Genomic DNA, 21,605 nt, shown 5'->3' on the forward strand with positions numbered 1-21,605 from the left:
TAGGCGAGAAGTGCGGCGGCGGCGGCTCCGGTGCGCCAGCTGCGCGCCGTGTGACGTCACTACTCCTAGCGCATGCGCAGCGCGGCTCTCGATAAGCCACGCGAAACTGCTCCACCTCGACCAGTGTAGCTAACGCTACAAAAGCGGCTCTATTCGTATTTTGGGGCTTGATTATGCCTACTACGGCATATCATCCTCCATGTGGGTTTCAGTGCTCGAAGATGTAAAACGACGCGTCCGGGAAGCGCAAGAGTACGATTCACCAATGTTGGAAAGAAGGTACTTAGCACAGACTGTATTTTGCGGCCGTGCACGGTACATTTCTCATGTTATGCAGCCCCCCTTGCAAATAACTAGGTCGTTGCAATCCCTTCTTGGCTCGTTTTTCTGATCAGGTGGATCAGGTGGGGTTGGTTTGCCGTGCTGCGCTTGGGCAACCACGCAACAGCGGTGGATTCGCGTTTCCATCGGTGCATGTCTGTTCGCTGCCGGCTGCTTGCTCTGCGATTCTTGCTTCGCTTGTTACACGTTGACCACTGTCCCGCGCGTGATCTTGCCTGCTATTTCTTAGACACAAAGTTACGCTGTTTGCTACCGGGAGCACGGCTTAACTTCCCGCCGCAAGTACTTAACGTGCCTGCATTTTACTCCACGGCAGTAGCATTTTATCGCCAAGCACAGCAGGTTTGTCCTGTTGTAGACATTCTAGAAAACCGTGTTGTAGATACAACGGCGACCCTGCTGCTCCCTCTGGTTCCTCCAGCCCGTTTAGAACGCTCGAGTTGGATCTCGTGGAGCGCGATAACGCGTCATCCTATATACCTGGTCACCTGCGTGACTTCATGTGGCGTCTGGAATGGAGAGTACTCCCAACACGAGACACTGGAGAGGTGGGGCGTGGTCCCATCTTCCACTTGTCCTAACTGTCCGCTACAAGAGTCCAACCAGCATGTGCTGCAGCAGTGTGTAATTGCAAGGGTATTTTGGAGAGCCGTTAACACTGGTTTTCGTGGCCTCTGAGCAGGGGCGTAGCCAGAAGTTTTTTTCGGGGATGGGGGCGGGGTTCAACCATACTTTATGTATGTTCGTGCGTGCGTTTGTATGTGTGCGTGTATATATACGCAAGCAAAACTGAAAAATTTCGGGGGGGGGGGGGGGTTGAACCCCCTCAACCTCCCCCCTTGGCTACGCCCCTGCCTCTGAGTTAATCGTTTCGTCACATCTGGCCGCTGCACGCGTAGTCGCTTTGCACGCCTTCTAATTGCTGCGGGGGCTTTCTGTTTGTGGCGTAACAGGTGTGAGGCTGTTGCAGCGGGTCACCGTCGCCGTGCTCTGTTTCCAATTCTGGAACGGTTGTACTCCGAACTTATGTCCTTTTTGTCGGAGGAATCGTTCTTCCTTGGGGAAGAGGAATTCCCACGGCAGTGGTCATGCCGTTTCCTGTCGGTGGTTGATGGGCGTGTGCGGCTGGTTTTCCATCTATCCTGGTTCTTGTAGCCAGGTTATCAGACAGTAATTGATGAATGTATATAATATGTATGTATTTATTATTTCTGTGTGTGCATGTTCCCGTATCCGTGGCGGTTCTTGTATATATACATTTCATGCTAACATTATTCAATTACGTATATTGCCTGCGCCATAACGCATCTGTTGTACATATGTGCTTGCATGTTCTCGAAGTCACGTATATTATGTGAAAATAAGTTTGTTGTATGCGTGTATTAGTACGCAGTAGCGTGTGTTAAAGACGTCCTGTGGACTTGGACATTTGTGTAAAAATGTTTCATGTATATAGTGCTTAGACATTTGTATAAGATACTGTCCTTGATTACGACACTGTACCCAAGTTCTAGTAGCGTCCTATGATGAAATAAACTTTCTCTAAACAAAGAGGGAATCTCTGCGACATTGCAGGGAATTTCAGGAGTGGTGAATACTGCTATTATGACAAAAACATAGCGGGGCTTCTGCAGTTGCTTAATATATGGGCTAGTTGGTGAGCCATAATATTGATGAAGCATCACACAAAAAACACAATCACGCACACATAACAATGACAACACAACCGGTGTGTTTGCGCCATTTTATGTTCGCGTGCTTGTGTATTTTGCGCGCTGCTTCATCAATTTCTGCGTTTGGTCCTGGCGCAAGCAGCACAGAAAGGCATAGCCCTTAAAATTGTTTTAAAGCAGGTGACTTAATTACGAAGGCCATACATTTGTGTTGTGCAGGAACGCAGGCGCTAGTCATGATTTGAATAGTCGTAAACATGTCCCGCACTTGCATTATATACGTGTACATACGTGCGTGTGTGTGTGTTCGCGCGCATTACTACTATTGTGCAGGGAAATATTCTGGGAATTTTTTCGAAGTATGCAGGAAAAAATGCCCGAAATAGGGAATATTCATGTCTCCAAATGGGAATTCTTCGCCATAGTACGGAACATCACTAGTACACCAGCTATGATATTCCAAATCACGCGAAACACGTTTGACGACACGGAAATGAGCAAATATGTGATTTACAGAACATTGGAACGTCTATTCAAGTTTTCTCTGGGTGGCACAGTGATGGCTGTGGGAGCTTGTATTTATCCTTAGGTTATAGCCGACTATAGTGCGTTTCAGTCTGATTCGAGTAAAAAAATTAACTTCTTGACGGTACCCTTGTTTCGTTTTCGCCGGAGCTCCGCTAAAGCTCGTTGCGCCGCAGCGCCGGCTATCGGGCATGGCTACGTCAGGAGGCTGTTCTCGGGGGCCACGGAGCAAGAATTCTTGAGGAGGCGAAACTGCGCTCGCTAGAGCCAAGGAGGTTCAAATAACATTTGCTGGAGTGGAGGAGGCGCCCCTCAGCTGAAGCCGCGTGCCGCCATCTTGCCATAGGCAGAAAGCGCGCCTTCCGCAACGCATGCTGCAGCGGCCGCATAGATGTTCTAGCTGTTCTCTGGCGTTGTGGCGTCCGGACGTTGTTGGATACATTGTGCGTTGCGTACGGCTGTATAAATCGAGCGAAAAGGTACTCTGGGACGAAGTTTCAGTTGTAAGCAGAACATTTCGAGCTCGATGAAAACTTCTCTATATGCCGGAACATATGCTGACAGCCCGCAATCTGTCTCTAATTTCACATCTGACGGTCATTCTTTTTTCCTAACCGGTTTCGTAAGGACTCAAATGTTCTAAGCACGTCGGGGCAGGCTGTTTGACGGGAAGTCTGGAAGCCAAAAGATGGCGATTGCATACGTTAGAGGCACTTTTCGCCAAATTGTTTCGACCGGACTAGGCTGCGACCTGGGAGTTCTTCGGCTAGCTGTGCTTGACGCATTTGTAAAACACTTGCAAAACCCAGTGATACACATTCTTGTGCTTGTTGATACCACTGGTGCGGAGCGCAAATAGGAAAATAACGCACCGCTTGCTATTCATTGAAATTATATAAATAGGCGAGATTTCGTTATCGGTTGCCCTGTTCGTGCTATAAAAGGGTAGCTCGCAACTACGAGGTTAACTAACATCATTTGGGCAATATACAAGGACCTTTTTTTTCTTACATTCGTGCATTTTTTCGTTATATTTGTGTTTGCTTTATGCAGTGCAGCGATCGAGTAAAACCAGCAGGTCTGAACTGTGCAGTGTTCTTTCCAGCTGCAAATAAAGCGACCTAACCGATCGTCCAGGGGTACTCCGGCCGTTAGATGTGTTCAAATTGAAAAAAGTTGTTGAAGATGTGACAGTTGCATTACGATGAAATGCTTCATCTTTTCCAAGAAGAGATAAAACAGCTCAAGATGAAAATTCTGCAGCAGAAAAATTGCACAGTAACCAAAAAGAGCGAGGCTCGATCCTCAAGCGATAATAAAGGAGATCAAGGATCAAAAGCTCATGTCTGAGTAGGGCAGGGCGATGTTCACTGCAGCCTTCCCCCATACATACAGCAACCCCTAGGGCACGAAAAGACCAGAAAGGCACGTATTCCATCCGAGCTGCGGGCGTTTGCGTTAACGCTGCACTTCTATTCTCCATCAGCTTACGAGTATGTACGCACGAAGTTTAATCGCGCACTGTCAGCAGAGCGCTCTATACGAGAACGGTCTACAGAATTCCATCAAAGGAAATGCTGGCTTCCCATATGAGTCACTGTCTCGAAAAAGCTAGCCCAATGCCGCACAAAAACTCTACTGTACTTTGATTGTTGATGACAAATGAGAAAATATGTTGAGATTGTGGGCGACTAAACGGTTAGATATGCGGACTTTGGGACTGGAATACATGATGACAGACTATGCTCGTTGGCTTAAACTTATGACTTATGCCACTTGGGCGTTTTTAATTGATTCATTGACAGGGTAAGAGAGAGCGGCCGAGCCTACGAAATAGTATCGAAAAAGCTGTATCTATTGAAATAGTGTCGACTGCAAGCTGAATGCCCTTGAAGCACGTCCATGCAAAGCCAAAACTATTCTTTTTGGAGATTTTGAGCTTGTCTTGAGAAAAGAGATGGCTTTCAAGCCACGAATATATATCCTTCTTGATGAGCATATCGAGTGTGGTGCTTTGGACCCACATTTATATTCCGCTCAAAGAAAGTGCCCGAACTCCATATATGCATAAGACTCCGTCACATGACGAACGAAAGAAACAGGAAAATGAATGCCGAGAAGTGAGGTCTGCTCTTACGAGGATAATTATTTAAAAAAAAAAAAGCAGTGATACAGGCCCTTCGGTGTGCATGCTTGCAAGGAAAACGCCAAAAGAAACAGAATAAAACTGACCGCATTCTTATCTGCGATTTCGCTTCTTATTCTTGACAACTTCTCTCTTAATGCTCGCCATTATAACCATTAAAAACCACGGCGGAAAGACGCGGTCAGCGCGGCGGGCGCGCTTTGGCTCCCGTTTCTTGCCTATGGCAAGATGGCCGCCGCGCGCGCGGCGCGGCTTCACTGCGGCCCATTGGTAAGTATAGGCGGCCTCCACTCCAGCAAGTTTCATTTAAACCTCCTTGGCTAGAGCGTCCTAATAAAGTCACGGAATCTGGCACTAGAGTGCCTCGATCTGGCACTAGGGTGCCTTGATGCGCGTTTTGTTGCGCACACATCGAGGCACACTATCTGGCACAGCACTGATGCGACCTCTGTCGCGAGAGTCCGCCAGCGGAGAGGGAGAAACGCGTGTAATAAAAAAATATCTGGGGTTTAACGTCCCAAAACCACGATAAGAAACGCGTGTCGCGCTCTCCGACGAAGCTCGCCGGTTCAGTGCCATTCGGCGCCGATTCGCCGTTCGCGCTTTGCACCCAAGTGGGTGTTTTTTGTGCGTTCTTGTCACCGGTCGGCTCCACATTTTTCAATAAATTCACGGGAAAAATGGCGTCACATACAGGAAAATTACCTTAGTGAGACATCTGTAGAACGCGAAATCAACAATTTTTGGTTACGTGAACTGGATAGTTTAGGTACAATTTTTAAGGCGGAAGCCTTAGATGCCACATCAAACGCAAAAATTGATCGTCGGCGTCCCGCATCGGCGGCGTCAACATGAGTGATGCAAAAAAAAATCATCATCCCATGGTGAAATCACCACATGACGTTTCGTGACGTCACAGATCACCGAAATTTGTGACGTCACCATGACGTCAACACATGACATCGTCGCTTTGCATTGCCTCCGTGATCGGTGGTCCGATCACGGAGGCAATGCAAAACCAGGTGAGGTGCAGAAGGCTTGTAATACCTCCGATCCTGGAGGCAGTGCAAAACCGCGTTAGGTGCAGAAAGCTTTTGCACGGGGGTGGGGCAAGATCAACTGAAGAAAAAGAAGAAAAAGATGGCTTTCGCCTTCTAGTCGTCTTAGTCTAATGCATAAGGGACCTTCAACGAATGATGGTTATTACTCTCCGAGAAGTGCCGCTAGCAAACGTAGTCACGAGGCGTGAGCTCTCGATCTTTCCTTGGTATGGCACAAGCCCACGCTTCCGACCTATAGAGTTTCATACAACAACATTATTGTAAGAAACTCTACGTTCCAACCTCACCGGGTCACTATAGGAACTTTGAATGTTGCGTAACCCACTTGCAGGATGCGTACCCACTGTTGCAGTTCGGCACGACACATTTCCGTCCCATCCGAAAGAAGCACTGGCGGAAATCTGCAAAGTGCTCTCCTTTTTTCACTGAGAAATACTTCTTTCTACGTACCTTTGTTGCGGCGTGCAAAGCGCGCGCAAAGTTCGAGAAGTCAGCTCCGCCGGCACGAGCCACTGAGTGCGCCAAAGAGACAAAAAGCCTGCAAATCGCGAAGGAATGCGCGAGAGCTTGCCCGTGCGAACTGGAACTTTCCCTCCCAAGGCCATCTACGCAAGCGTGCGCACGTCATGCGAGCGAGGAGCTCATGCATGCGGCAGACGTCGTACGTCTGCTCAGGGGCCACGACTAGAAACTCGTTTCAAGTGCTGTACGGCCTATAATTCGGGCAGTATCAGTAATTTCAGCTCCCATTCAAAGCCATTCCGAGCCCGATCGAACCTCATTGGGCGCATCCGAACCCTATCTCGCCTATCTGTCCTTGTCGGGCTCATAGCAACCGTTATCGGATCTTACCAACCAGCCCCGTAGCCAGGAATCTTTTTTCGGGGGTGCCCACTTGCTGAAAACCTTGACTATTTGAGAAAAACACCTATTTTTATTATTTATTTTTGGTAAAAACACCTACTTCACCAAAATTTCGGGGGAAGAAGGGGCTACAACCCCCCCCCCCCCCCCCCCCCCCCCGGCTACGGGCCTGTTACCAACATTACCGAACTTGATCCGACGACACACGTGCCCGTATTTTAATGTTTTTTAGCGCCTCAACCATCCGCTTCGATCCGCTATCGGTCGTAATCAGACCCATATACCGCAGCCCCTTATCTGTCTACCTATCATTGTCAGTTCTGCTATATACCTAGCTATCAATAAGATACTTCGGAGGTCCAGATTTAGATACTCTACACTGCTCTACACACTCGGAAGGTTCTGGGTTCGAGTGCCTGTACGCTTTGGAGGTGCTCGATCGATACGCTAAATGCTCAGAAGGTGGCGTTCCTGCGTTCCTCCAAAAAGGAACTAGTTCCTGGAACGTCGTTCCTTGGAACGCCGTTCCGTACAACACTTTTTATTATTTGTTATTCTTGATGGACCATATCGCAAAGTTTCCAATACTGATATGGCACGGGATTGATATGACGTTGATATGGCACGTTTTGAATTGGGCTGGTTGGTACATACTGAGTTTGAACGAAGAAACAGCGCTAGAACAAGACGGAGAGCAGCGCCGTGTTTGTGTCCTCTCGTCTCAGAGTGTCTCAGTCTTTCTAGCGCTGTTTCCCTGTTTCTTCGTTCAGGGGAAAAAAAAACGAAACTTAAAAGTAGCGCAGGTACACGTAATGTTTTCAACAAAATATGCATAGTAGCATAAAACGTTATAAACATGTTTTAAAAGCAATTTGAGTAATTTTGATTTGACGAAGTTTTAACATTAGCTATTGGTTAAATTTTTAGGGCGCTTGGTAACAGGCGCAAACAAGTGGAATCGTCTGGCATCACTGGTTTGCAAATGCCAACTGTTTTGAATTCAGTTCAATGCCCGGAGTCAGCGTATTTCGTGTGTTCTACTTCAGTGGACCTTAAAGTATGTCCTTTTTTAGTGCATTGTGTAGCGTAGCATTGCGAAGTGCGGTGAGACTGTATTGACAGCTGTTGTAACTGTGTTCAAGTCTGCGGACATGGGCTTGTGATGGCGCAGGTTTTAAATCTTTTGTTTTCGAAAGCGCTATCGTCGGAAGAACTACTGGAGTGGCTGACTGACCCGAAGTACAAGGCAACTGTTGTCGAACTTCAGTCGCTTGAATCAGAGAGGAAGAACTTTATACAAGTCTTTATCGATTTCATTCGTGACCAGTGCCCGTTTATCCAACAGACGCCATCGCCCACCAAGGTACGGCGGCCGATTTCACCGTCCGCCAGAGTCTCAAGCTGTGACAGCGTTCTCGCCCTCAAGCATGACAGCGCAGTCTGCGTGCGATCACGACCACCGGCTGTTGGCCGTCGCCAGACTACGGTCAGGGTAGCCGGCGAATGCAACAAACCGTTGACGCTCCCAACAACAGCCGCCCAACCCGACTCATCCAGTGTTTCTCGTGCTGAAATTTCGAGCTCCGAGTTGTCTACGCCGTGCATTATTGACAGACGCCCAGTTTCTAAGGGCGAACAAACACAGCCGGCAGTTTCTGTGTTCCATAATGCGCCCGATATTGGCGACCGCACCATATTTCCAGCGGTCAACGCGGTTGTCGAAAACCAAAGGCCGATCAGGAGAATAACGCCAACGCCTGTCAAATCGCATTGGAGGAAGCTAACGCTGAGCGACTTCTTGCCTCCGGAGGTTTCTCACGAGTGTCAGCGAAAGGACAGTCATCGGTCTCCGAGACAACCTCACAAAGAGTTCCCAAAATCACAGTTAAAAAAGACGGATGCGTTGCAGTTGCGCCTGAGCTCTGCATCGCAAACGTGCAGCTCTGCGCAGCGTCGTAGTGGAAAGCTTCGGTCCCAACCGGAATGTGGCCATACCAGCACTGCCGTGCCGGCTGTAGAAGAACTGCAAGTGGAGAACTACGTTGTACCAGCTACAAATTGCATTACTGAACGGGAAAAGCTTGATGCTCTGGCTACTGTGTATGCTGCACTCTTAAACAAGGGCCTTGTAGTGAACCTGACCATTGAGCTTTTCTTCCTGCTGCAGTTGTTGACAGTGAAGCAAAAAGTGAACTTTGATGAAAAATCTTCTACAAAACTTCTGCATTCAGTGCACAACTGCACTTACTTTGCAGCTGCTGTGTTAGAAAACATTCTGCAGTGGCTTTGTTTCTTGGACAAGCCAACATTAAAGCTGCTTTCAAATGTAGAGCAGCTATCTACATTTGCACCACAGTTGTACGCAAGCCTTGTGGAGCTTGTAGAAGGTGTGGAGCCAGTCTCAAGAGGCTGGTCTTCCTCAATCCAAGGTGTTGCTTTTGACAGTTCTACTGACAGCCAGAATCATTTTGCTTCGGACAGCAACTTTCGGACATTCAGGAAGCAAAGAGACCTCTTCTACGGCCTTTTTCGTGATTGGCAGCGACATCAGTTTGGTCCTGGCAAAAGCTTTGGTACCCAGTTTACTCACAGGGTAGCAGAGATTCTTGATATGTGCAATAATCCATGCAACTTGTCACACTTGGCTCGCCTTGTCCTTGGACAACTCATGACTAGCTGCTGTGGAGGTCTAGAATTTGACGACCAAGGAAACCTTGATGAGAAGTTTCTTTATGATTTGAAAAGCACCTCCCCAGGAAAGATGCAGAAGTTGGAAGAAAGGTTTTTACTGCCTTTCAAAGTTGGAGGCCCCTGTCCAAACCCATCATTTACAGGCTCCCAAGTTTTCTTCTATGAATTTATTAGGGCTGCCACAAATTCAATTTTTCTACAGCACTTCAAAGATCAATGTGTAGCGAAAATTGTGGAGTTTGAAAAAGATAATCCTTTTCAGAATGCTGAGCAAATTCCAAATGATGATGTTAGGAGAGCCCTCATTGCAGCAGTGTACAAGTTCAAGCTACTAGGTCTCTTTCTTGGAGTTGTAGAGTTTCTTCCTTATAGTACCATTGAAAGCTTACCAAAACAATATCAAGATGGACAGCAGGCTATTAGAAATCATAAGCCTTTGCCTCTGAACATTACTGGTCTCATCAAGGAATCTGTACAGAGCAAGCAGCTTGCTGCAACATTGACTTGGGTTGTCAACTTCCTTAGCATGATGGATCCTATTGCAAGGACACTCACTGCATATAAAGATGTGCTAGAGTTGCTCTTTTCTATTTACAGATCAAGTGCATTGCTACAGACTAGCAGTGCTGCATTTTTCGCTAGAGTGTTGCTTGGCTGGTTATTTGAGGTACAATCTATTCAGTATGATGTTTTCACTCATGCCTCAAATGGCACACTTACACATGTGGAGTCACTGGGCAGCTTTGTTGATGGCTCCATTATCTACATGTGTTGCCCGTACCTCCGTGAGCTGCGCTGCATTCTGCTAGAGCATATTGCTGGCAGAAAAGCTAAGTATGGCGAAATTCGCAAAATCACTCCTATTTCTACTAGAGAAGGGGATTTAAAAGTACAACTTGCAAATCAACTTGTAGAAAACTTTTTTCATATTCACCCTCTGTCTGTGAGAAAAACGGTTGAATTTGTTGCTGACAGAGTTTCCTCCAATGTTGCAAAATGCTTGAAAAAGGATGTGCAAGATACTATTGCACGGTCACGAGGCATCATTCTGAAACTGAATCTTGCACCATATGATGAGAATGAGGAAACTGAAAGCATTGCCAAGCTTTTTGAGCAGATGAGTGAAAAAACTGAAAAGGCAGCACTTGAGAAATGCAGAGAGCACATCCAAAAGCTACTACCTGCACTTCTGCCTCCTGACATGGAAGACCAGGCCGTGAAAATGTGCTGCATCCTGAGCACAAAGAGTGCAGTTTCTAAAGTAGAGCAGTGGATAAAGGCAAATGTCACAGAGAGAGCTCTGAGGCAGGGGGTGTCTGCTATACCATGCACAGCCAGTTTGGGACAGAGCTCCTGCACTGAGAAAAGCAGCATGTCACACTACACTGTCACCTCAGCTTCCACTGTCTTGGATTGTCTTCAGGACCACATGCAACGACTGCAGTCTGGAGAAGGATGCACCACTGAGAAAGCCATCAAGCTGCTAGACTTGTGTGTGCAGTCTTTGCATCTACGAATGGAGTGGTCACCAACTGCTACTTCAACCTTGCAGCAAGCATCTTTTGACTTTGTGCTATGCCTTGCAGTTTGGTGTCCAGATGTGTGCACATGTGAGGTGTTTAATACTGCTCTGCCATTGTGGGAAAACAGCCCTGCAGTCAAGAAGGCATGCAAGAAACTCTACTGTGCCAGAAACCTACATCTAGCATTGATGAGTGTTGATACCCATAGCACAATGTTCAAGTTTGGACAGCTAGCGCAGGTTTTGTTGCACTTTGGTTTAATGACTACAGAAGACCTAGAAGGAAGCCTGAATGAAGTGCTTGGCTTTGAACTGCCTGGTGTTGTTCTAGAAGCAGCTGTTTGTGTTATCAGCAGTGTTTTGGAGCTTTGCAAAAATAGTAACAACTGTGAATCAGGAAGACCAGATTAGCATCACCAGCACTTCAATTTCTTTCTCGTTCTCTTACTCTCTCATTGCCTTTAAAAGTTTTTACATTCGTTGCTTGTAATTGTACATATGATGGCTCTGAAGCAGTATGTGTTGCATGTTCATGTAGATAGAGAAATCATGAGTATTGAAAGACTTGCAAACATTTCTTTTTTACTATCTGCCATAACGAAATTCCAAGTACAAATAGCTACACATGGTGACAACTTATCTTGGCAGTGGAGCGGAGACTGGGCATCCGCACATTTGTGCTACTACGCAAGTAGCCCGGCAGCTTGCAGCCGATTTCAGTTCCAGTGTTGGTTTTACTTGCTCACAGCATTTGTCAACAATTTAGGCTGATGGCACTTTACCCCAGAATAGACGTTGCAGATAACTTGCTGGGTCTGTTTTGACAGCCACTTTCTGTCACATTTCGAGCATATCTTTCTGGGGGAACGAAACGGCGAGTTTGCAGCCGCACATGGTCCAGCCGGCATCGGGGACGCCATGTTTACCGCGAGGACAGGCGTGTGGAAAATGTGGTGCTGTCCAAGAAATGAAAAAAGAAGAAAAAAATTAAAGTGTACAATAACTTTTTTTTCTACTAACTGATTCACATAATTGTTTTATTTTTATGATGAAGAAAGCTTTATTTATTTGAGCTAGGTAACTGAAAATTGGAAAATAAAAATAGGTACTATTTCATGGCACACACGCAGTCAAGCGTTTCGGTTCTGTAGCTTCCACAGTACTGCCAAGAGAAGTTGTCACCCAATATAACTGTACTCATCAGTAGAGATTAAATTAAAGTTATGACTCTAAAGCTTTCTGCATTCTTGTACAGGCATGATTTCATCTTTTTAAATGGAAATAAAATTGGCTTAAAGGGGCCCTGGCAACACTTATTCAAGTAATCATTGAATGACCTTACTATCGGAGCTTATTGCCTCGCGAATCAACTGCCCCAATAATTTTTAGAATCCATCAAGGACAAGCGGAGTTACAGGGATTTGTTGGAAGCTTTAAGCGCTTTCTTACTCCTGTCATCGTCCCAGCAAGCGCACTGAAAGCTATGCGGGAGAGGGGGGGGGGTGACGAGGGGGCAAGAAGCTACGCCATACATCAGCGTGCATCATGACCTTGAGTGCTTTATTTTCTTTTTTCCTTTGAACGCGCAGCTCACTTTCAGTATGATCACTAGCACGCTGGTGTAATTCTATATTGTGTGTAATGCCAGCACTATATAGGTACCGTGCAGTCAAGTTTTCACGTGTGACTGCAGCGCCAGAACGCACAGTCTAGTGGATAAAAAAAGCAATGTTGAGATGGCCCAGGGACAAAATCAAACGCGATGCACGCCTCTCCGCCTCTGCATGAGTGTGTAGACTGTGGCCGGGCCAGAAGGGGGGACGCGTGCAAGCGTTTGTTTTCTACCTGACCCTTGCGGCCAATGTCAGCCAACTTGAGACGGCCCACAGCGAGCAACGCAACTTCCTCTGGTCAGTGGACGGTGCCTATAGAGTGCAGCATGGCACAGGCACGTGCCAGCACCCGTGGCGTGGTGGCTGCTGCGATTATGCCGCTCGCGATGCTCAAATCAGCAAATGGCCGTGTCCATCTGCTTATGACGCAGTAAAAACTGAGCTTATGGCATCATTTGTCGTAAGAAAAGCGAGCGATTTCTAGCTGACTTTGAAACTTAATTTTAAATTCCATGCTGCATACTGCGCCATGTTTGGCTCACAATTTCGTAAGAGCCTCGACTACTGATCGGCAGCATTTGCCAACCATATTGGAGAAGTCTTGCAGGGCCCCTTTAAGTCTTATAACACTTAATCACATTGCATAGCCGGAGATGAGGTTGAGGGGTTTCACCCCCCCCCCTTGTATTTTCAGTTTGTGTGTGTGTGCACGTGTGTGCATATACAGTAAAATACCACTTGAGCGAACATCACTTGAAAGAACCTTTTTTAAATCCCTCGCCGAAGTGCCATTGGAGCTGATGCTATCGTGTTTCACTTTAACGAAATAAGTGCAGAGCACATTTCCGTTCTACGAACATATTTTGTGATACCATCCACTGCCTCTCACGTCATATTGATCAGAAATTGGCTGAAAGACGGTACCGACAGCACTTTTGAGGACTATGTCACCTGTGACTGTCGCGTTGAGACAATAGCCGCTCTGTCTACAGAAGAGATTGTAGCGAGCGTCCTACCTCAGGAGGAGGAAGAAGTAACCCTTGTAGAGAAATCGCCAAAGATGTACTTCAGCTGATGTACTTGGAAAAAGTGAAGTCCTTCACAACCCAGCAGAGTTGTGCTGGAGAAGGTTTACGAAAGCTTGGACACAGTGACTCAATTCATGACCACTGCTGTCCTAAGTGCACAAGCGCAGCAAAAGATCATTACATTTTTCAAAACAAGCTAAATAAGCAGAAATTCACATTCAAATGAGCAGAATTGCAAATAAAAGGGTTCAAATTTCATGTCAACAACTGATGTTTCTTGAGCTCCTGATAACAAGTTGCAACATAGCTATTTCAAATCAGCGAACTTTTTCCTGGGGTCCCTTGAAGTTTGTTCATGTAAAGTTTTACTGTGTGTGTGTGTATATACACACACACACATGCAAACACATGAACATACATTAAGGTTCACCTCCCTGGAATAAAATCATAGCCATGCCCCTACTTAAGCAGCAACTTGGCTCGTGACTTGAGCGCCAAAGCAGTAAAGTGTGCTTGTTCTATGTATGCTAGGTATAAGTGCTGTTTTGCATTTCTGTGATGTGTTCATATAAACAGCAGTCAGGCCATGCCAATGAGCTGTTCATTGTGTGTATTGATGCATTAGATAATAAACACTGGTGACTTTATGGTATTGAAGCACAAGAAAAAATGGACAAAGGCCAAGACAGGGCAGTCATTTCAATACCATGAGCAGCTACAGACTAGCCCAGCTCTTTACCCTTTCATGCTCCTGACTGCCACAAATATATAATGTGTTGAACGTTTTTTGTTAGTTATATGGAGGATGTTCTTCATTGGCTGTCAGATTCCTCCTCTTCTTGTTCTTTTTTTTCTTTATAGATATAGAGAATTTGCAACTTTCACAGATGGTGGTGGTGCCACATGGTTTTTTAAGGGGACATTAAAGGCAAATAATTTATGTCAGAGTGATAGGTCAGTGCTCGAGAACGTCTGAAATGTCAGTATTATATGCAGCAACGCTTTAGTAAACGAGAAAATAAAGTAAATGTAGGAGACAATTTGTGCCACCAGTGGGACATTCTGGAACACAAGCCTGATGACTAAGAAGGGCCTCAGTAAAATTAATCACGAGTACTCAAACTACCCATGACAGAAAAGAACATTTCAGTGCATTACAAGATGGAATAAAATGCAACTAGAGCGTTTCAGTCTGATTTATGGAAAAAAAATACTAAATAAAAACTTCTTGGCAATACTCTTGTTTTGTTTTCAATGGGATGTGCTCTGCTAAAGCCCATTGCTCTGCAGCGCCGGCTGTCTGGCAGTAAAGTGAGTAGAGGGTGGGCATGGCTACATCAGGAGGCCATTCTCGGAGGCAGGCGGTTTTAATTGCACTAATGGTATGCAGACCACTAAAACAGGATTTTCTTTCAAACTAAGCATTTCGTTGGCACGAGACAAGCACTACGAGGTTTCTGGAATGCTATTTCAGCAATCTACGTCAACTTAATATTTGCCTTTAGTGTCTCTTTAATACTTGTGACACATTTATTGGCTGCTGCAAAACATGCTACTGCTGCATTTTCAGGCACCGGACGAAGTTCCAACAGCCACTCTGTTCATGCCGTATTAATGGAGAAGTGAAAGACGTTCCAAGAAAATAGATACTATTTTGGGCATTAAATTTACCAAGAAACAAGGGAGGGAGAAATGCAGAGAGGCTGGTCTGAGCCTATGAACTGTTCTGGCCTGCCACTCTACACTGAGGAAAGGAATTGGGGAAGAAGCAATGAATGATAGAGTTGTCAAGCATCAAGTGAGACAAAAAAAACAAACTGCAGGACTGTAAAACACGCAGCACAGTTGCAGCACAAGCTGGAGGAATGGCCTTCTAAGAGCCCATTTTTAACTCTCTGAGGGTGCCTACTGTAAGTACAAAACATAGAGTGTAATGTTTCAATGCGCACATATCTGTCGAAATGCTGTCAGGTGCGTTTTGTGATTCTACACGTGCATTGAAAAGTACCCTCTAAGCGTCTGTAAGGCAATGTGCACACCTACATAGCTGCACACACTGTTGCTGCTGTGGCTGATGACGGCACTGAATTATGGCTGAGACCTTTGTAAAGGGTGGGCAGCTTTAATCTACCTACTCGTTACACAATTCACGTGGTGCGACTCCTAGTGCGATTCTATGCTTATGCTACACAATATTGGCATAGCTGCTAATGTGACTTCATCCAACATGATACCCTCTATATAGTCTTTTTCCAAAGCAGTTTCAAGCATTGGTGTGGCTCTGTGTTAAGACAGTCAACTTCCACGGAGAGTGCCTGCGTATGAACCCAGCAGAAACCAACATTTTTTATTCTGATGAGCGATAGCTGCAACAGACACCAGTGGCAGCAAATGACATCGCAACCAAAATTTCCTGTTGTAGTGAGCCCATAACAGATCGCACTGCAAAAGAAAGCCCAAGACAGTTTACCATACCCAGCGTGCCTCATGTAAAGGGATCCATCACGAAAAGTCAGTGTGAATATTCATCATCTCTAATATGAATTAAATTGTCCATGCTATTCAATTCAAGAATTAATGACTTAAGGCTGACAGTTCATCTTTATTATTACTATGATCATCATCATCATACAACTGAGGGTCCTGTTGCAGTCATTTGACTTTGGAGCCTTCTGCATACTAAGTGATTCTTGTATAGTGAACTTATGATAAACTGAAACCAAATATTGAAGCACCCAGGCCGACAGGATTAAATGTGAAGATTTTTTTGAATGATTATTCTGCAGGATAGCTGCAGTTTCTTTATGAATGCATGGGAAACTTCTGCGTAACTTCTGCTCAATATTTCCTAGTTATGCAGTAATAATGGCTTGCTTTTAGATATATATCGATATACAAATTTATTGCAACTTATGTTGGGACTGCCTGACCATGACTGCACCCCTCAAAAACTGCATTTTATATAGTACATATGGTAACATCTTCGGGTCATGTCACTGCTATGTTGCCCCCAGATGATTAAAAGCAGTACCCATGAAACACAAAACCTCTGTGAAACGTCTTTCAAGTGTTTAAAACCTCTATAAACCTCTATAAAACGTTTTATAGAGGTTTCGTGTTTCGTGGGTAGTTTGGTGAACAGGTATTAATGCGAGAGCATCACTTGGCTCATAGTGTGAACCTGCTGTCATCAGAAGCCTGTGGTCATCAGAAAGCTGTGGGCGGGGGAGCGACCCCCCCCCCCCCCCAGCTTCCGTGGGCTACATACCTTAACCCCCCTAATTAACAGCTGCATTTTGTTCTACACTTATAGTGTAATGTGGGAACAAACCTTGCACAAACTTCCACATTTCGATTACAACAATGACAGATTTAGTTTGTGCACCTCACTTTCAGTGCACAGAGCACAGTTATTCTGGCTTGATTACCCCTTGCCCAGTCAAGTGGTAAAGCTACACCTCTAAATGTGTAAGTGTATCTAAGCCCGAAGTTTTTATATCAAAGATTCTGCACCAGCTTCATATTTTATGATGCTTGAGGAATGTATAAATATTGACTATTCGATTCAATATTTGAAGACCATGCATTTTTTAATAGTCATATTCAATTTGATTACAAACTTCACTATTTTCACACCAATAGAAGTTACTCTGTCTAGAATCCCCTAGCACCAGATCTTCCACAGCTACTGTATTCTTGTATTTTTGTAGCCCCTACTCAGAATTTTTTTTTTTTTTACTATTCCTCAATGGCAAAAAAAAAAAATAATAAGTTGACTGTCTTAACCTTTCACATGTTTTATTTGTAGCCAATAACAAGGTGCCTATGTGTACTTTACTCAATACTAACAGTAAATATGTCAAATTTTAAAAAGCAATGTGAGCATAGTTCTCAAAAAGTTATGTTTTAGATATGGCTATTGCTACGATAAAATATTGCAGAACGGATGCCCTACTAAGAAAAAAATTACAGCATATCCACGGGTGAATGATGAAGAGCTTGGGCGAAGCTCCTGAAGCAATCATGGTCTCGGGATTCGCTTCTCGTTGAGCCCGTTTCGCAGTGGCGTCCTTGGCGCGCACCGTCACGGGATCCGCCTGCTGCCGCCAAGCGAGCGCTCGCCGCTGCGCATCGTCCGTGCTCCGCCAACGATCCGACACGTACGGCGACAATCCAGGAGAATGAGAGATGCGCTCGCTCCCCGCGCAGCAGCCAATCGGATAGCAGCGGCACTTCCAGCGCCATCTAGTGTCGATTCACACAAGCGCCATATTGCACACAATTCTATTGGACCAACGCCATCTAGGAAATGAGACGAGAAATGGTGATGACGACACAGACTGTGTACAGCGCCATCAAGAATATCGTCCCTGAACTGCAGTTTGTATGTACTTCTATGAGACAGTGCCTTCTATTGCATCATACGGGAGATCCGTTTACGCTGGACAACGGAGACGTGACAAGGTTAGACTAAGAGGAGCTACGCCCCTAAAATGTATTGACAACATAGATCTTTGCATCAGCTTATTGTCTGAGTGACAAGTTGTCTTTTCGTCCACCTTAATTTATTTACATTTATATCATTATTACTACACTACAGTTAAGGACTACAAATAATATCCCCTACACCTTCCTTGGCTTCACTGTCTGCTGGTTTCATCAGGTTTCGTCAACAAAGAAAATGAGCCCTTTACCAATTCCCATTCTTTTGTTCTAAGCTTATTTCTTTAACACAACCACAACACACAAACAAATAAATAAAAAGAAAGTGGCATAGAAGTCTCTCCTAAAAGATACACTTCTGTAAACTTGTATGACATAAAACAGTGTCTGGTTTGTATGATCTGTTGTAAATGGATTTTGATATAAATTAAGATGAGCTTGTATTAATAATAGCACACTTTGCAGGGTTAATATAGACTGAAGTACATTGACTACAGCTGTATTGAAAGAAAAATATGCAATCCCTCACTTTTGAGAGCGTATTACATTTACTGATGATAGCCAAGGGCCACCTTGCATGACTGTACCACACAACAGGTTCATGCATGTCATGTACAATGCGTTGACATCGTATTACGATATGTAGAAGCTGTTCATTCACCTTCGTTGACATTCCCTCCTGACGAGTGTTCCAGATTTATTATTCATCAAATGAGGAATCGTGCTGCATACACAAAGAAATTTGCCTCTTCACTGTTGCACACAACATTCCAAGGCCTGTAACGTCAGACTATAGTCCGCTGTGCAGCAAATTCAGTATAATGACACCAAATATTAAGAGACATTGCCACAGTCCTTGCATGTTGTGTAGCTGTGCGTATTTATATAATTCTCTTTTCATTCAATTTTTTCTACCTCGTATTGAAGGAAATGCTCCAAGATAAAAACAAGGTCAACCTTTCAGTGGTTGTGCATAGCATTCCAATGTCATTCTATGCCAGGCTCTAGCCTTTAGCAACTGGAACCTGGATACGAACATACGAGCGCTATGGGACGGGGACATAGACAAGAGGCACACAGGACAGGCGCTCATGTCCGTATCATGTATGAACCAACTTGCCCAAACACAAGTCTTGCTGGAACCTGGAGTCTGGCAAATCTCTGCTTTGGCCATGCTGGAAACAAGTACTATCACAATAATTCCAAAGCAGTAAGGGTAGGCCCGTTTATTTAACATTCTAAGGGCAAGTAATGAAAGTCAAGACGAAGCTACTTCCAGAAGCTTCTGTACTGCAACACTGGTCTTCGTACTTCAATCTCTTCCAATCTGGTGGTAAGATTTGCAATTGGCGCCTGCCCCAAAAGTAGTGGTGTTCACCTGTGGCCTCAGGGATGGCTGTTCTTGACTGCATATGCATTGGAACTCTGTAGGCAGTAGAGAAGCTGCTAGGCGAGTGCTATTTGCATGAACAGAGTTTTCCATTGATTCATGGGAACAGTTAGATGATTTGACTGATCTACTGTTGTCTCAATGTTTTTTTCTTTGATATGTACAATGCCCTGATCTTGATGGGTGTAGATGTAGTCTTCTTCATGCAGGACAAACTGAGTTCCTGCAGGTGTTTCACGGCTGTTCACAACCACACTAATATTTTTCCATCTAATGCGCTGCTTTTGCATTAGCAATTTGAAGATCAGTGAAAGGTTCTATCAAGCCAAATGGGTTGTCACAAAGGAAACAAAGCTTAACATATTCCTCTTCGTGTTCTTCAGCTCCAGTGATGACTTCATCTTTAAGGTGTAGTAGAGAGTTTTAGTGTGTGCTTTTCCAGTTCCCAAAGTAGAGCAGAATTGTTTTTCTTTCCAGTTACAAACTTCACAGAGTCATCGCTTTTGGAGGGCTCCTCTCTTGTAGGGAGAAACTATTCGTCGTCCACTTAATCAGGGGTCTTGTGGAAGGCTGTAACAGTCCTTTGCCAGTTTTTGCGATTCTTATTTACTGTCAGCGTTGATTATTTGGTCAACCACATAAAATTGATATTTAGTTATCTAGGTGACCACATATCAGTATTCCACTCGTTGAGATGACAATGCATGCTGCTGCCATTAAATAAGCTCTTATTGCAGGACACGCCAAAGAGAATTTGTGTCATCCTCCATCCTTCAAGGTCTGATGTTCCTTCCTTGTACCAGAAATCTCTGTCGCCATCTTCCAGAGACGCTTGCAGGAACGCTTTTTCCATGTGTGCTGAAATTTCAATCTTGAATCTTCTAAACTGCAGCAGCATATAAAGAGTATCTGGACTTTGGTTTGAGCCTGTCCAAGGCACATCGTTCAGACATGGACTCCCAGATGTGTAAGAGGATGCATCAAAATCCATTCATACTTCGGTTGTAGCCATTTCACCTTTTCACTACTGCACAGTAAGGCATGTAGACGACTGGTCCTTCAGCTACTCAATGATGGTTAGCTTTTTCATCAAGGTTGTTGTCATACTAATCTCGTATTGTAAAGTTGCACTCTCACTCAAATTGAGGCTCTTTAATTTTGAAGTTTTCATTGCAACGAATCCAGTAACTGAAGCGCTGTATCAGTTGTCTGTCCTTCATATCCTGACAGTTTGGATATCAGGGTAGTTGACTTTCCTAGTGATAATCTCATTTTACAGTACTCTGCATGAAGCTTGTCAAGACATCTTGATTTTCTGTCAACAGTGGGCCAAATATTAAGGGGGGAAGAGGGTTTTTAAAAATCATCAAGATTCCCTTTACCAAATTTCATGAAACTGCACAGTTTTGTTTAGTTTCCTTTGCTGATTCCAAATATGCAATTATTCTTCAAATATGTCCATTAGTTCCAAAGTTAATTAAAATTAATTAGCATTGTTTCCAGGAACAATGGAGCAAGAACTACTCATCGAAATCTTGCTTTAGGCACATAGCCAGATACTAGGAAACATAAGCTTCAAAAGGGTAGGAATACTTTTTTGATGTGCAAACTATTAAAAATTATACAGCATATCAAAGCTTTCTGTTCAACTAGGGTGGCGATGCGGGCTTGTTGGTTCATTGTACTTGAGAAAGAGGTAGCGTCCTTAATTCTTAATAGTTTGCACATCAAAAAAGTATTCCTACCTTTTTGAAGCTTATGTTTCCTAGTATCCGGCTATGTGCCTAAAGCAAGATTTCTATGAGTAGTTCTTGCTCCATTGTTCCTGCAAACAATGCTAATTAATTTTAATTAACTTTGGAACTAATGGATATATTTGAAGATTAATTGCATATTTGGAATCAGCAAAGAAAACTAAACAAGACTGTGCAGTTTCATTAAATTTGGTAAAGGGAATCTTGATGATTTTTAAAAACCCTCTTCCCCCCTTAAATGACAAGGTGTTAATCCCCAAAATAATTTTTCTGAAGTCCATCTTTCTGTCAAGATGGAAATGTAAAAGTTGTGCAACTTTTTTTGTTCGAACCTGTTCTGATGTGCTATCACTCTTCCTCTTTATGGCCCATCAAACAACTCTCCTATTTTCTTATTGAAGTGAGAGAGTCGTTGAGCCTCTTCATATTGCCAGAGACAAAGTTCCAGTATTAGCAGGCTACGGCGAGTACACTAATGCTCATTTCAACTCGCACTTCATAGGTGTAGACAGCAACTGCAGTCTTTTCTCCCAGATTGTCTTGATAACTATGC

The 21,605-nt window shown here is 44.5% G+C and overlaps 1 protein-coding gene across 1 annotated transcript; it reads left to right on the forward strand.

The window, feature by feature from the left end:
• The first annotated feature begins 7,657 nt into the window (after positions 1–7,657).
• LOC119400552 (codanin-1) lies at positions 7,658–12,314 on the forward strand. Its single transcript, XM_037667616.2, has one exon. It carries the CDS (start codon positions 7,774–7,776, stop codon positions 11,233–11,235), a length of 3,462 nt encoding a protein of 1,153 aa, XP_037523544.1. The 5' UTR covers positions 7,658–7,773; the 3' UTR covers positions 11,236–12,314.
• The last annotated feature ends 9,291 nt before the right edge of the window (positions 12,315–21,605 follow it).

The sequence above is a fragment of the Rhipicephalus sanguineus genome, chromosome 1 (assembly GCF_013339695.2).
Source record: "Rhipicephalus sanguineus isolate Rsan-2018 chromosome 1, BIME_Rsan_1.4, whole genome shotgun sequence".
Classification (NCBI taxonomy): Eukaryota; Metazoa; Arthropoda; class Arachnida; order Ixodida; family Ixodidae; genus Rhipicephalus; species Rhipicephalus sanguineus.